General features: G+C 46.9%; 1 protein-coding gene across 1 annotated transcript in view; it reads left to right on the top strand.

Annotated features, from left to right (window-relative positions):
* HS3ST4 (heparan sulfate-glucosamine 3-sulfotransferase 4) overlaps positions 1 to 16,144 on the top strand; it is a 400,763-nt gene extending 384,619 nt beyond the window's left edge. Inside the window, exon 2 of the mRNA XM_041747103.1 lies at positions 14,100 to 16,144. Within this exon, the coding sequence (XP_041603037.1) occupies positions 14,100 to 14,736 (637 nt within the window). The 3' untranslated portion in view covers positions 14,737 to 16,144. The remainder of the gene's footprint in view (positions 1 to 14,099) is intronic.
* Positions 16,145 to 17,242: the final 1,098 nt, after the last annotated feature.

Raw genomic sequence — 17,242 nt, 5'->3', positions numbered from 1 at the left:
TCCACAGCCACAAACCAACCAGAGAAGGGAGCCTCTGGGGAGATCGTTGACTTTGAGGAGGGAACAGACCGAGCCCCACGCTGAACTCCAGTCCCTGGTCTTCATACTTGAGTTTTTCCCTGACCTCCAGCATGAACTCTGGAACTGACCCATCAGTTCAAAGTCCAGACTCAGCTCTTCCTCTGCTTTACTGTTCCAGAGGCTGGAGACGGGTGACTTTATATTACACGTGCCTTTCACAGTCGAGGTCTCACCACGTCTAACTGGTTGCCCTTTAGGGGCAAGAGTTGGCATCAGCATCTTCAACGGGCCAGGCTAAGCCTTTCCTACTTTGTCACCAGCTGGTGGCCAGGAGATGGAGACCTATCTGGCATCAGATTAAACCTTCTTTCACCTCCCTTGTCCTGCTCTGGCCTCTCTGGGTGCATGAAATGAGTGTGTATGTGAGTGAAAGTATGAATGTGCATATCCAAGAGGGCCATCCACTTATTCATTGTTCATTAGCTGCCTTTACATACCCAGCCCTATTATAGGTAGATACACAACCCAGTGAGGAAGATACAGTTCTGCCCTCGTGAGGCTTGATTCCAGGTGAGGAGGCATCAGCCATCATGTGAACCAGTAAGCAAATTAGATCATTGTAGGTCTTGACCAATTTCATAAAGTGCAATGAAGAAAAAGCAGGACAGTGAGATAGAAAGCGACTTGGGATTGGAATGGCCAGGGGAAGCCTCTCTGACATAACTTTTAAGTGGTACGCAGACATCATAGGCATCATAGCTGATGGAGCAGACCGGCACTATCCGATAGGATGTTATGTGATCGTGTGTCTGCACCTCTGATGCAGTAGCCATAGGCCATCCATAGCTATTAAACACTGAGGTTTTCATCTTTAACTTTAAAAAAAAATTTTTTTAAGCCCAACACAGGGCCCAAAGTCAATGACCCTGAGATCAAGACCTGAGCCAAAATCATGAGTCAGATGCTTAACCGACTGAACCACCCAGGTGCCACAAACTTTAATTTAATTCATTTATATTGAAATAACCACATGGGGCGAGTGGCTTCCCTCTTGGACAGCACAGAGCCAGACATTTAATATAAGATCTGAATAGTGAGAAGCAGCCCGCTGTGCAGGGACCTAGGGGAATAGCGGGAGAGGATGACAACCAGTGCAGAAAGGAAGGAACCTGGAGGCTGGCGGCAGAGAGAGGGCCAGCAGTGCTGTGGCCTGGAGGAAATGGGGTTTATATTGAGTTCAGGGGCATATGCCATAGAGCCTTAGAGATCATAAAGACGGGGGTAATTTTTTTTTAATATAATGAGAGATGAGCAAAAGGATTTCAGCAGAGGAATGATGTAACGATAATGATAATGATAAAAATTGTAGCTAAGGTTTACATAGATTTATTAAGTGGGCTTTATATCTCAGTCCATCCTCAGTAGCATCAATGAAATATTTGTATTCTCATTGAAATCTCCATTTTTAGGCGGCGAAACTCAGGCACACAGAGGTTGAATACTATGCATTACAGTCCACAAGGGCCAGAATTCATATCTGAAGCTGGGCACTTGGCTCAGAGTCCATGCTCTTAAGCACTATGCTCTATTCCCTTCCTCTCGGCCAACGCAAGTGTTGGAAAATTCACTGTGGATCATTGTGGATGAAGGCACGGAGGGGAACAAGGCTGAGATGCCAGCACTCTGGACTCCAGAAGCAGCAGAGAAATGATAGAAAGAAGGGCTTACATTTAAAATATGTTTTAGAGGGCAGCGCGGGTGGCTCAGCGGTTTAGTGCAGGCTTCGGTCCAGGGCGTGGTCCTGGAGACCCAGGATCGGGTCCCACGTCGGGCTCCCTGCATGGAGCCTGCTTCTCCCTCTCTCTCTCTCTCTCTCTGATGAATAAATAAATAAAATCTTAAAATATATATATATGCTTTAGAAGTGGAGGCAACAGACAGGACTCCCTAAGGAATTGGGTTGCTGAGCGATGAGTGAGGGGAATAAGCAGTAGTGATGGCTCCTAGATTTGGGGCTGAGTCACGGGGTGGGAGGTGCCCTTTCCGGAGATGAGGGAGACTGAGGCCGGACTGACCAGGCTGGTGGGGAGGTGGCCGATGCTGCCCTGTAGTGTGCTGGGCAGGTCATAGGGGGAAACTCAGTGCCTCCGTTTGGGCACATTTTCCTTCCTCCCTTCCTTTATTTTTCCTTTCCTCGTTTCCACCTGTGCTCTCTCTTCTCCTTCGTTCCCTCACTTCTCCCATGATGCAGCAAATATTTATTGAAATCTCTTGGCTTCTCGGCAGCGAGTGAGATGCAGGGGACGCAGCCACACACAGAAGTGCCAAATTGCCTTTCTTCTGTGGAGCATGCTTTCTTTGGAGGACAGACGGACTCTACACAGGAACATAAATACATAAACAAGACAATTTCCAGATTCAAATAAGCCCTATGAAGTGAACAAAAGAAGCTGGTGTGGAGGAGAGAGTAGTTTTAGATGGTGCCTGGGGAAGGGGATTGCGCTCTGAGCGAGTGATGTCTGAGCCAAAACCTGAATGATCAAGAGTCAATTATAGGAGGAGGAGGAGAGTGTGTGTGTGTGTGTGTGTGAGAGAGAGAGAGAGAGAGACAGACAGACAGACAGACAGACAGACAGAAAGAGACCATGCAGCCTGATGTGCAGGGCTGTCTGATAATACAAGAATCTTCCTTCCATCCTCATATATGGTGTGTGCATGTTTGTGTATACGTCTCTAGGTGTGTGCTGCTCTTCTTTCCTATCTGTCTGTCATTCCCCCATCTGCTATATGATCAGATTGATTGGTTTGAAAATCTGTTTAGTATTTCGTGCACCCCAAGCTGTGAAAGTCAGTTCTGAATAGAGGCACAGTGGGGAGCACTAATTAATTTGTGATTGTACTTAACATCATTGAAGCTGGAGATCCTGATTTGGGGCTGCAACTTTAGGAAGGAGATATCTCAAGGACAACATGGAAGGCTCTGGCCGGGGCACTTTATAGAAGAGGCAGTCTGTCCTACCATCCTGGCCAAGTGTAGGGAAAACGGGGCTTCCAGGCTGCATTCTTAGAGCCAAGAGTACAAGTTTCCTTTGGCAACTATCTCAGTCCCAAGCAAACCCTAGAGCTGGAGCGTGGTGGTGAGAAGAAACATTGTCCCTCACAGGACCGTTCACACCTGTCCTTCGTGTGGATGGATGCTTCCATTTTGACCCACTTCTTTTACAGGTTTCCATGGCAAAGCATGAGTTAACGCAAACAACCCATTGACCAATAAAACAGCAAGTTGCTCTGGCCAGGTTCTTTCGATCACTAGGAGTGAGCACGTACACATCATTTGCACCTGGGCTAAACATTAGGTCATCTCATCATTGGCACGGGTCCTAGGTGGCATTCTCTGAGAATGCCTGATAAACAGGCTTCATACAGAATTAGCAGCAACGATCAACGCATGTACTCATCTCAGGGCTCTAGGACTGAGCCCTGTGTCAGGCTCAGTGGAGAGTCCGCTTGGGAGTCTCCCCCTCCCTCTCTCCCTCTCCCCACTCATGCTCTCTCACTGGCTTTCAAATAAATTAATTAGATCTTTTAAAGATAATTAAATAAATAAAAGGGCCCTAATCCTATTCATGAGAGCTTCACCCTCATTACTAATCACCTCCCAAATACCATCCCATTGGGTCTTAGGAATTAGTATGTGAATTTGGGAGGGATGCAGACATTCAAGTCTACAGCAGCCTCAAAAGTACCAGAGCTTATTTTTCTTTTAAGGTTTTATTTATTTATTTGACTGAGAGAGGGGGCACAAGCGGAGGGAGGGACAGAGGAAGAGGGGGAGAGAGAAGCAGACTCCCCACTGAGCAGGGAGCCTGATGCGTTGTTCCATCCCAGGACCCTGAGACCATGACCTGAGCTGAAGGCATATGCTTACCCGACTGAGCCACCCAGGCGCTCCAGTACCAACCCTTTTAATTGTCACAAAACATGCTCTGCCACTGGTCTTGCTTGTGATCTCCACTGTATACAGTGAAGAATTTGAGGTTTTCTGAAGTCCCTTAGAGTGTGGGTGGCAGCACCAGGCTCCTAGGCACAGGCAGCAGCTGTATCCACCGCCAGCAGCTTGGGGAACAGAGCACCAGGCTCAGGAGGCATGGCCACAAATGGTCAATCAAGGAATGCCCTAGGCAAGCAAGTGACGCTGGGACCTCCACCAGCGGGCCTGGCCAGCATCTTGAGAAGCAGGTGGCACAAAGCAAGGGGTGGTCCAAGAAAAGGCAAGATGGGAGTGAAAAACCTGGCATTTGAGTCATCACCTTCGTGCAGAACAGTGTCTTTGCCACTCGGAGGCCAGGGTTGCGGTGGCCACACAGAGGCTGCAGGGCTTAGATATGCCTCGGGGGTACACGGCGGGAGCAAGCAGGGCTCTGATCAGCAGCAGGATGCCGGTGAGAGGGAGGGGGGGCTGGCAGTGTCCCAGAGGCGGGGACGAGCTGACACACAGCTGGGAGCGCAGGGGGAGGCTGAGAGACTTGGAAAGCAGCCTTCCCGAGAGGACCCCTGGCCTGGCACCGTCTGTTAAATCGTGAGCATGAGACACCAGCGCAGACACGCTGACTCCTCCGTAATCATCATTTAATTGTGGCACCTGCCCTTTGAAACACTGAGCCCGAGGAAAGAAAACACAATAAAACAGCTAGTAGAGGTTGGCATGTGAGGATCTGCAGTGGGGCAGGGCACTCTTTGAACGTGTATGAATAAAGTATCAGACAGGTATACGCTCTGCGTGGAAACCCCAGTCGGGGCAGGTGCCGTGTGCTTCAGAATCTCATGGATTCAAAGTCACAGAGCGTCTTGTCTTCAAACCTCTGGGGCGAGATGGTCCAATAACAAAAGAGAAAGAGTTGGAGGGACAGCTGTGGGTAAAGGGCGCTGGTGAAAGCTGAGGTTATAGGCGGACAATGGTTTGGATTTTAGAACCATGCTGCCAACCTGCGGGCTTGAGAATTGTTACAAAGGACTTCCGTGTCGCTGCAGATGCCACGCATGGAGCAGAAACTAAATCAATAAAAATCTCATATAAACACACACACACACACACACACACACTCACACCCAGGGCAACCTGAATTCATTTTAAAGGATTATCGAATTCGTGGTTACTTTCTGTCCATATGTGTTTTCTAGATCAAACCATATGAACAAGTTCCCTCCTGTCATATGGTGGTCTGTTGATGCTAAAGATGAGTGATGGCTCTGGAAAAGTCAGAGACAACAGGGAGAAATAGAAGTGATGCCTACAGTTGGTGTAAAGTGAGGCTTTCCAAGTGCTTTGAGCACCTCAGCGTGGCCAAGGAGAAAAAAAGTTCTAGTAATCCACTGAAATAGGTGCCCCACCAAAGCTCTTTGGTGCTCTAAGAGTGGATTGTAGCAACACCTATCGGAGAGGTGTGACTCACCGTCCCCATTTATGTAGGGGTGCCTATATGAGGCAGCCTACTGTGGTCCGACAGATTCAGAATTTGGGCAGGGCCGTTATCCTACACTCACTCAACAAACAGATTTGTTCGCACCTACCCTGTGCTACATGACACTGGCAGTAAGAAGGGAGAGGTACCGGTGCCCTGGACAAGGATGCCTGATACCTTTTCTTGTGAATGAGTAAGAGATGTTATCCGCAGTCCACGAAGATGGAACTGGGGATCAAAGGCACGCAGTGAGTTTGCTCAAAGCCGAGTGTGGTTTGGAGAGGGAACCCTCAACTTGGCCACACACCTTGGTCAGGATGAGCGTGCACTTCGCAAGGCTTCTGAAGGAGGTGATGGTGGAAGCCGGAGTCCTGTGACTCCCAAACTGAAACTCATGCACTTCAATGAATTCTCAGAGACAAAGGTGGACTTCTTAAACTAGTCTTACATTTCAAAAAAAAAAAAAAAAAGCAAACTTCCCCCAGACAAGATCTTGCTCTTGGTTTTATCTCTTGATTCTAGCACAGTGCCTGGCACACTGTATTGGCAAATGAATGAACACATGAATGGCTGGTTTTCTTTTGGGCTACCGCTTGTTTCAGCATAGTGATCTTGGCTTTCTCCAGTGAAGAAACGCTGATTGCATCTAGCTCTGATATGTAAAGTAATACATTTATAATTACGTGGATAAGTTGGCTCCAAAACTTAGATCCAGTAAAGGGAAACATCTGCAGGATAAGAGATCAGTATGGAAATCCATTAAGGCACGCGAGGGAAGACAGTCAACCCTCTGTGACCGACGCATTTCTCCACCCTCCAGGGGCAGTTGGGCCACCCCTAGAATACCTAGTCGTCTTCTGAGCTCCAGAGAAGGTGCTGCGAGCCCTGAATCTGTCAAGCCAGTTTCTCCTTGGGGCCTGATCCAAGAACATTCATGTAGGGACCTTAATATTCCATGTGACCGGCTCTTGACTACTCAGGGAGTGAAAAACACCATTGGGTTGATTTAAAAAAAAAATGTGAAGTCCTCATTGTACTCATTTGGAAGAGCAAGAACAACCTCTGAAAAGCTGTGAGTCAGCCTACTGTAGAACTGGAAATGGCCTGAAAGCGGGAGGGGGGGGGGGTGTCTTCCTTTTTTCTGTTTTTATCTTGTATTCTGTCTCTGGCCACAAAAGGACTTAGTATATATGTGGTGTCATTAACTTCTGATCTTTTGAGATAGATGCCACCCCATGTGGCTCGCGACATTTGGCAGTCCTCAGAAGGAAGTAAGGAGTATCACTTTCCCGAATGATTCTTCTCTCAGACTCGAATATGTTCTCTTATTTCCTCACTTCCGCTTTCTGGTTCCTGGCCTCCACAGATATCCTAAACCCTCACCTTATTCATTTGTGATGACATCTTCAGAAATGTATCCCCTAGGACCCTGGGCTGCTCTGCAAAAGGTGTTGGAGGTGGCTCTGAATAATGATCAGTAGAGGACTTCTGTTCAAATTTGTCTTGTGGGCTTCAAGTCAAGTTTAATTTGTATTAGAATAAAAACCTTTCTTGAAATTCAAGGGCCAAGGCATGTATGATGATGGTGGTTGGGGTAGGGGGTGAGGGTCATGATGAATTCCCTGCCTTTTCTTCCAGATGAGTCTCCCAGGGAAAAAACCAAACACAGGATAATTTCTCTATAGGTCATTGTAATCCATAAATTATTAATATATCATCCAGCTCCATCTGCTCTGAGTCTCATAACTCCACTCCCAAGGCCCTCAAGCTTAGCGAATGGCCCCACTCTTCCGACCTTGGGAATATCCAAAACATTAGGAGGAAGTTCCTAAATACTGCTCTTTCTAATCCTACCCACGTCCCACCAAATCTCAAGACCTTATCAACTGTGATGCCACATCTCTCTCTGGACCCTCATTTCTCCACCGGAGGTCAATATCCTATCCGCTCCTTAGGTTCTAGCTCCACTCTGGACCTCCCTCTTGAAGAGTGGTGTCATCCTGAGGAATGGTGAGGACCACAGGCTCTGGTGGGTTTCAAGTCCCACATAGGGGACTGCCGTATAGGGGCTGTATGATCTAGTCAAGGCCTGTAGCTTCTCTGAGCCCCAATTGGTCCATGGAGAACATGGGGAATAAGGAGTATCTATGCGGTTCATCTACTTCAATAAAGCTGATGCTTCTACTCCCTTCCTGATGTGTCTCTGACAAAGACCATCCTAAACCTAATAATCCTAAAATAGCTGTACCTGCCTGGCACAAACTTTATAACAACAAAAATGCTGAAGACCTGGGTTCACTCTTTTCTCCCCCACCGTGGCCATGTGTCATTTAAAACTGCAATGCTCAGTGGTTGAGCATCTGCCTTCAGCTCAGGTCCTGATCCAGGGGTCCTGGGATCAAGTTCCACAGGGAGCCTGCTTCTCCCTCTGCCCATGTCTCTGCCTCTGCGTGTCTCTCATGAATAAATAAAATCTTTTTTTTTTTTAATAAATAAAACCGCAATGCTTTCCTCACTTTTTTTTTCCAGTTACTTAAATTCTTTGTGTATCTTCAAAGCCCACTTCCTTCTTCCCTCTTTCCTCCTCCTTCGTCCCCCCTTCATTTCTTCTTGTCTTTCTTTCTCCCCTCCCTTCTGATCTCCTTCATTCTTGCTACTTCTCTTCCTCCTCCCTCCCTCTCTCCTGCCTACACCTTCCCTTCTCCTCCACCTTCTTCCTGGGGGCATGCAGGATGCAGCTGAGACAGGTCGGGGATCATCTGTCCACAACAGGTATGTCCCCTCTGAACCACAGATCACACACATGGGCCGTTCAGACCTTTCATTCGAAAAGGACTTAGAGTCCGTCCACGGAGGGCAGGTCCCAGGCATGCTGGATCATCAAGATATACCCAACACCTGGTGCATAACCAGCACCAATAAATACTTGATGGGATTAATGAGAGGATTAATATTAACACAGCCCTTTCATTGTACAGGTCCAGAGAGAAAAAAAATCCCTGCCCTCAATTCATTCAGCAAGTTAGTTGTTAAGTCTGAGCTGTAACTCAAGATCCCTGCTGTCTCGGCTGCAATTAGGCTGATAGTCATAGGGCCCCAGGGCACGCTGCTTTTCTTAGGTCTTTATATCAGACTGGGAGTTTTCAAATGGTTTGACTCTCCACCTCCAGAGGTTCCAGGATTCCTGAGTTTGGTCTTCAAAACCCCAATGAATTTCCAAAAGAATGGAGCAGGGCAAGTCCTGCCTCTTTCCTTGGACAGGGTTCATGGTCGCTCCGGCTTTCCACTGGCACATCTTTATAACAGAGCAGTGAATCCTCCGGTATTTGTGAGCTTCTCCAGCCAGGAGAACGTGGGGAACTGCCTTGTTCCAGGGCTTGGCAAGCAGCAGGTGCTCGATTGACTTTCTAAGTGAGTTCTCCCCTCAATGCGGAGGAAGTGGCCCTATCTCATGCCCTTGCTCTAACCACCATTCTCTTGGGTTACAGTTCATCGGGAGGGCTCAGAAAATATTGCTAATTTATGCACCATTTGTTCCACTGGAAAAATGCATTTGGGAAAATGTGAGCTGCCCACATACCTCCAATTCAGGCAAGCCAAAGGCAAGCTCCGCCACTGACCCTTCCAGAGAGAATGGGCACTTTATATCTAACACGGGTGATTGCTTTCTCCCTCGGCGTTCATGATGGTATCCATTTGCTTCAATTGAGGAGGCCCCGGAGAGAGATATCACAAATTGAACGATGTAGCTTGATCTGGCAAGAATTTCTGGGGATTCTGGCCTGGGTTTCTGTAACTCCCTGTGGTAAGTCAGTGACAGCCCACCTTTACAACATAACATAATGAGTCTCATTTTAACATTCAGCTTTGCCACCCACTAGCGGAGTGACCTTGGGCCAGTCCTGTGACCTTGCCGAGCCTCTGTAGTTCTATTCAGCCTTGTCAGGCAGCAACAAAAAGAGCTTGGGCGCCAGCTATGATGACAGACAGACCTGAGATGGGATTTCAAGGCCACTTTTGTGACTTTGGGCAAATGAATCGATTTCACTGGGCCTCAGTTTCCTGACCTCTAGGATGGGGATAGCAGTTGTATCTTCTTAAGAAGATGTTGTATCTTCTAAATTGTATCTTCTTAAGAAGATACAACTTCTTCTGGAAGAAGTGGAAGGGGAGTTCTTAAAGAGAGTTCTTTAAACACAAACAGCCAATACATCAAGAACCTTCTCTATATAAGGGATGCTTGGGGATCCCTGGGTGGCGCAGTGGTTTAGCGCCTGCCTTTGGCCCAGGGCGCGATCCTGGAGACCCGGGATCGAATCCCACATCAGGCTCCCGGTGCATGGAGCCTGCTTCTCCCTCTGCCTGTGTCTCTGCCTCTCTCTCTCTCTCACTGTGTGCCTATCATAAATAAATAAAAATTTAAAAAAAAAATTTATATAAGGGATGCTTTTTGATATTAACTTACTCCTTCTTCATAAAGTCCCACTGAGATGGATCTGTTTAGTCCGTTGCCCATTTTCCAGATAATGAGACTGAGATACAGATTACCTAAGTTAAGTGATTTGCCCAGGGTCATACAGCTAATAACTGGATCCAAACTCAGGAAGTCTGAAGTCTGTGTGCTTATTAATCAACAAGGCTGGAGAGTCCAGTGTCTCGAAACTGCTTAAAGAAGCGGGTCCGGCATCAGAATTGGGACTCAGACCACAAAGCGCAGCCCGGAGCGAGCACTCAGTGAACGGTGCATGGTGACTTTGTTGGCAGTGCCTCCCATGAGGACCCCGGGCGCTGACCTGCGCTCACACGGGGCTTGTGCTCCACAGAGCACCCCCACCCCAGCGAGAGTTTGGGGAGCGGTGAGCGCATTGGATGGTGGCTCATAAACATTTGGGGCTGAGAGCAGATGTGTGATCTTGCAGAATGCTTCTCGCTTCAGGACTGTGTGTTGACGTTGGTGTCACGGCTGCTCTGAGCACCCCAGATACTGTTAACGAGCTGTTCCAAGCCCAGATGCGGTGTTTTCTCACCATATGGTCCGCACTGAAGTGCATGGTCTTTCAGACAGGGACGGCACGAAACTCACACGCGCCGAACCTCCGAGCGTGGAAAACCTACTTAGAGGGGCCGTGCCCTCCAAGTGCCCCAGTTCTCCTCACATGCAGGGATCACGCTTTCGTCTGTATGCCATCCATGGATTCCTCCAACAACCACAGACAGTTAGGGGGCCGCTACCGTATGCGGCAGGCACTGTGTTAGATTCTGGGGATACTCAGTGGTTGCCTTCAGCTCAGGGCATGATCCCGGGGTCCTGGGATCGAGTCCCACATCAGGCCCCTGCAGGGAGCCTGCATCTCCCTCTGCCTGTGTCTCTGCCTCTCTCTGTATGTCTCATGAATAAATAAATAGAATCTTAAAAAAAGATTCTAGGGATACGAAGGTGAATAAAACATGGCCCTCAGCTTCCAGGGAGGTGAGGGAGGTGTTCCAGCCCCCACGAAGGGCTTGGGAACAAAACACTTTGACAGTATTCTAAGCTCTCTGGTACAGCTAATTAGTAAGGACTCCGGAACGAAAAGGAATACATGAATGAATGAATGAAACTAGTTAGAAGCAGTTTTGGAAGGGGCTTCATAGAGGCTGAGCAGTTACTGCGTGTCTTCTTCGTGGCACAAAGCCCTGCGTAGCTCATACCACACACTTGTATCTTGGCTCATTGAGATGGTCTCACCGGGTATGCCCAAATGTTGGACGTCTCCCTAAATTACACATTTCAATTCATCTGTCACAAAATCAAAGTCATGTAGGCTCCTCTGCTCCCCTCTGCCTTCTTCAGCACCTCTTCTCTCATTCCCTTTGGCACTAAGCACAGAGCCGGGCACAGTGGCTTGGAGGTTGGGTACCATTTCATCCCAGAGGCTTCACAAACACTCAAGATTGTTGCCCACCTTAGCAATTAGCCCAAAGTGAAGAAGATGAATTTGAAAGGAGCCTACTGGAAAGACAAAGACCGAGATCTGAGAAATGAATGGCAGAGAACAAACGAGAAGAAAAATCTAGCAGATGCTCTGGGGTGAGGGGGTGGGGGTGGGGGAGACCAAGAAATAAACATGCAACAGTATGTCCAAAGGATGAAAAATCTGCATAGAGCCATGTAAAAATATCTGTCTTCAGGTAATCATTTGCATCGATATTTAATATTTTCATAATGCGACATGAGTTTCATACTATGAGAAGTTCTCTCTCCTCATAGTAGGTAGGACGTCAGCATGTTCCTTAAACTCAGGCTGAACTAAGTCGCTCCCCTCATCCGTCACCAGCCTCCAGGTCAGGATGTGTGGTTGGTGATATTGCTCAAATGAGAGTATCCTTTACCCCTAGAGCCATTCCTTCATTCTGTTTTTCAGCTTTGCCATGTGGTGAAATAGTATTTTTTCCTGGCTTTTCTCTAAGAATTGCCATGCTAATGGCCTTGTAGACCTGGTGTAAGATTTAAAGATTCTGGAACTCACCGGGTACTCTTCTAAGTGATTTATTTACCTGCATTATCATATTTGATCTTCATTATAACCCCAGAAGGGGGGGAGACTCTGATTAGCCCTATTTTTTGAGATGAGAAACTAGGGGTTCAGTGTGGGTTTAAGTATGCTTCCTAGATGGCTTCAGAACTTCAGAGTAAATTCAAGTTTTATCAACTTCACAGTGACGGGGGGTAGTCAGTCCCACATACCTGACTCCCAAAGGCTTTGCATTCCCGAGCCCTGCCCTCCGCACAAGACAGTTAAATCTGGTGAGAGCCAAACAGGCACATAAAGATGTTCAAAATACTTTGGAGAATATGCAGTCCAAGATGAGCATGAGTATGGCTGGGTATTGCTTTGATCTGAAAACTTCTTGCGGTCCAGCCATTTATGCTCTAACAACATCTGACTCTTTGTGAAGCTCTCTACTGGGCAAATTCCTCTTGCCTAATAAAAGTGCTTGCCAAGAAAGCTCAAAACCCAGTAGCAATTAATTATTGACGGAGCATGTGAATTAGAGATAAAAGAAAAGTCGTTCTTTCTCCACACACGCGATAGTAAATAAATTTAATTATGGTAGGGGAAGCTAAGGGATCTTTGTCTGTATTAAGTTTTATTAGCTGAGACATTTAAAAGCATGTCATCACAACAAAGAGGGCTTGTGTAATCCTAAATGTACCACTTCGATGCAGGGCTCAGAAGTGAATAGATTTAATGGAGCACATGGTGGCAGATGGCCTGCTGTACCAACAGGTATAACAGGTTTATCGTCAATTAACTTTGGTCTACATATGCCTATAGCAAATTGACTGTATAATAGGATCCTGAGCCTCTTTTATCATGGATAGGCCTGCCACATTGGGATTGGGGAACAAATAGCCTCAAAACTCCTTTAGTGTCTTGAAACTCCCAAATGTGACGAGGCCACTCTGAAGGAGAACACGGATGGAAGAGTGAGTTTGCAGGTGCATCCTAGTGAAGGAAACCGAGAGATGTGATGTGGGATCTACCACTGGCTCACTGGGCAACCTTGGGAGCTAAGTAAAGAAGAGCTCCATTTATAGAACCAGACCCCAGGCTAGGTGCATTCACACCGTGTATGGCATTTTATTCTGAACTTGAACTTGAGGTGAGCTTTAGGATTTTACGAAGGAGGATAACAAGAGGATGTGATTGAACTTGTTAAGGTCAAGAAGCCCATCTGGTTCCCTGTCTTTGGGCTTCATTTCCTCATTTGCCCAGGGATACCTTTGGAGTAAGTCAAGGCTCAGCAAACATTTTCCTAAAGGGCCAGAGAGTGAATATGCTTGGGTTTGTGTGTCATACAGTCCCGGTTGCAGCTACTCAGATCTGCTGTTGTAGTGCAGAAGCAGCCATGGACAGTACATCAAGGAAGGAGGATGGCTGTGTTCCAGTGAAAGTTTATTTATGGGCACTGAAATTTGAATTTCATGTAATTTTCATGCATCACAAAATGTTATTATTATTATTATGTTGGGTTTTTTCCCAACCGTTTAGAGATTAAAAATCAGTCTTAGCAGCAAGCCATACAAAACAGGAGAGCCAGGGAGTAGTTGGCCAATCCACGGTCTAGATAATCTTTGAGTTCTTGGTGCCCTCAAACATTTTCCAAAAGCTGCTATGACAATGGTGATATCCTTGATTTATTAAGCTCTTGCACATGCCAGATTCTGTGCTAAATGCTTTACAAGTATTATCTCCCTTAATCCGTATAACTACAGTGCGAAGTTAAGTGCTGTCATTACCTCTGTTTCAGAGATTACACAAAAACTAATACATAGAGAAATTAAGGATATATCTCAGTTGAACATAACTGGTAAGCGATAGGGCAGCAATTTAAACCCACGTTGTATGAGATTCCCAAGAATGAATGCAGAAGCCTTATGCTGCCTTTCCTGATAATGCTATAATCACAACCACAGTGGGACATAAGAGTTACCAAGAATTCCTAGGATTCATCAATGAATTTTATTTTGTAGTTCCGCACGAGACTCTTTATGTCACACATTTTGTGCGAACAGTTGTAATAGTTCTGGATAGGAATGACCACTCTCTTTCCTTTCCCTCCCTCTTCTAGAAATGTGATGCCTAAGACTCTGGACGGGCAGGTAACCATGGAGAAGACACCAAGTTACTTTGTGACAAACGAGGCTCCCCAGCGCATCCACGCCATGGCCAAGGACATCAAATTGATCGTGGTGGTGAGGAACCCCGTGACCAGGGCCATCTCTGACTACACCCAGACGCTGTCAAAGAAACCCGAGATCCCCACCTTTGAGGTGCTGGCTTTCAAAAACCGGACCCTAGGGCTGATCGACGCCTCCTGGAGTGCCATTCGAATAGGGATCTATGCTCTGCACCTGGAAAACTGGCTCCAGTATTTCCCCCTCTCCCAAATCCTCTTTGTCAGTGGTGAGCGACTCATAGTGGACCCTGCTGGGGAAATGGCCAAAGTACAGGATTTTCTAGGCCTCAAGCGTGTTGTGACTGAAAAACATTTCTATTTCAACAAAACCAAGGGGTTCCCTTGTTTAAAGAAGCCAGAAGACAGCAGTGCCCCAAGATGCTTAGGCAAGAGCAAAGGTCGGACTCATCCTCGCATCGACCCAGATGTGATACACAGACTGCAGAAATTCTACAAACCCTTCAACATGATGTTTTACCAAATGACTGGTCAAGACTTCCAGTGGGAACGGGAAGAGGGTGACAAATGAAATTAGAGAAGACGAGGGAAGGCTAGTGAATAGCTAAAGAGGCTCCATACCTGAGTCCTGAATCCCCTCAGCGGGGTCTTGCCTCACAGGAGTGCCATGTAGATCCCCCCTCCCCTTTGTCCAGTCAGGACCACTTCTAACACTGTAGGCTTGAACAAAGGGATGGATCCCATGGCATCCTTTGTGGAGCCACTGGGTTTGTCTGGGCAGCAGCATCTGGTTGACCAGATGGCCACCAGGAGCCACTGCTAATTCTTGTCTTCTGCTAATTAATAGAGCCTAAAGACAGGATAAAGAGCTGTCAAGGTCAGAGACAGTGCCAGGAATGTTTCTTTAAGTGATAAACAAAACAAAACAAAAAAAAGGAAGGTCTACTTTGGCCACTTCAGAAACCTGAGTCCTAGCCCTGTATCTGGCACAGCCCTCTGCTGTACAAATCTTTGCTTTGGCATCTCTCCAGAATGCTACTTGTGGCTGAGTGCTCCAGGACTCCTAGGGAGCCAGGTCCTTTCTCTAAAGTGTCTCTAGCCTTCTCCTTCCAGGTCTCACTCCACGACCCTTTGACTTCCTCCCTCCTTACCTTATGAAGGCAGAGGCATGCACGTTCCTCACCAGAAAAAACAACAACAAACAAACAAAAAACTGACACCCTTGGAAAAGGCATTCTTTCCAAGAGCCCTCTAAGGAGGGTCCCAGGCTGTGGTGAAGCTTAGCATAGGCCCTCATAATAGAATCAGGCCTACATGGCTGTTCTTGGAGCTGTGTGAGTGATTGCCTTTGAGTTCCAAGCCCTGGTTGGTAAAGATAAATGTTATTTCTGGGGGTGAAAAAAGAAGGCCAGATCTTTGGGTGGGAGGTCTCCATACATGAAGACCCTTCCCGCCATGGTTCCAAGGAATGCTTTCGGGGTGGGCTCTGTCCCTGAGGTTCCCCAGAGGGTCAAGGACCAGATAGTTGGCATGTCTTCCGTTCTAAGTAATCCTGAGCAACACAGCGAATGGGATCAGTCAACATTCTTCTGTTTGCCCATCGATTCCCCCTCATGGTCATCTGATGTTTCATTTACTCTACTCAGACATGGCACACTGGGGCAGTGACAGAGTGCCAACTCCATCTATGGCAGGTCGTCAGATCCAGTCTATGGATACGGGAAAGGGCAAGGGCTGTCTGCAGACACCCCCTTCAAGGGCTGCTGAACGAAGTGTCTCTTCCCATTACTTTGATTTGATTAAAATGCCGCATTTGATGTCAAGCACTTGGTCACAGATCTCCCAAACCAGGAACTGTTCTAATAAATTTGGAAATGTGTATGAGTGGTGGGGGGGAGCTAAGTCTGTTCACCTGTTATTAAACTCATTTCTTCCCGCTAAATGAAAACTGTGTTGTTATAAAGCTTAATGCAACCTGATTGATGGGCTTTGATGGTGTGTTTGTATTGGTCATCTCCAACCCCACCCCTACCCTGGAATTCTGGGAGGACCCCTTCTCTGGGGTGGCCAGAAAGTCCCAGATTAGAGAATCTTCCTGGGAATTGCATCTGCAGGGCCAGATAATTCTTGAAATAGCACAAAGGAAGGGACTCTGTAAGGAGTGCAGCTTTCTTTATCTTAACTAATCCTGGCAAGAAATGGACTGATACACTAGACTCAGAAACAACCTTACAAATAATTTTTTTTGCCAGATAAGAAAGCAATTTTTGAACTGAAGGCAACCCATACACCTTCACCACCAAAGTAAAAAAAGATACAGATAAATACACGCATATACAAACCTATCTCTTTGAAGGAAGAAATGCATGCTGGTTCAGAACGGCGTTTTGTGGCCTGGCCGGTGTGGGCCTTGTATAAGCAGAGCCAAGAGTGGGTCTCGCTACCCATTGCGGGTGGCTGTGGGGTTTTTCAGGCTACAGCTTCCTGAACATCAGTGCAGACTTCTTGTGGACTCCAGAGCTCTAGGGTGGAGTGCAGGCACCTGTCCTTTCAAGAATATTCTTAGGGGAGCTGGGATTGAGAACAGCTAGTGGGACAAGCATTCTCTCTCTCTCTCTCTCTCTCTCTCTCTCTCTCTCTCTCTTTCTTTTTTTGAGTTCAGTGGCAAATAGGTAAGGAGTGATCTCACAACATAGTCAAAGGAGCATCTGGATGTAAGAAGGTTTTAAGGAATATTTTTTTCTACCAGCTAAGACCAGCTAAGAAGGCCATTACACCTTCTTACCTCACTTACCCTCGTATCTTCTAACCTGGGTGGACATCCATTGATTCAGCTCCTCAATTACAATTACTTCCCACTTTCCATCTCCCTGGCTATCTCTGTGTCCCCATAAAGTCAGAACACCCATACCTTAAGTGCCGTTTAAAAAGAAACCTAGCAATTAGGTGTCCTCGAGTAAATATGACAAGCAAATCCATTTTTAATAGGGTGAGCCTATGGTTAATACGCCATTCTCATCTGGAAAATAGAAGTGGGGAACCTCCCCCCACTTAAAGTATGTATACACTGTTGCATA

The sequence above is a fragment of the Vulpes lagopus genome, chromosome 3 (assembly GCF_018345385.1).
Source record: "Vulpes lagopus strain Blue_001 chromosome 3, ASM1834538v1, whole genome shotgun sequence".
In the NCBI taxonomy this organism is placed as follows: Eukaryota; Metazoa; Chordata; class Mammalia; order Carnivora; family Canidae; genus Vulpes; species Vulpes lagopus.
Note: the sequence above shows the minus strand (reverse complement) of the source record. Positions and strands in the feature narration are given on the sequence as shown.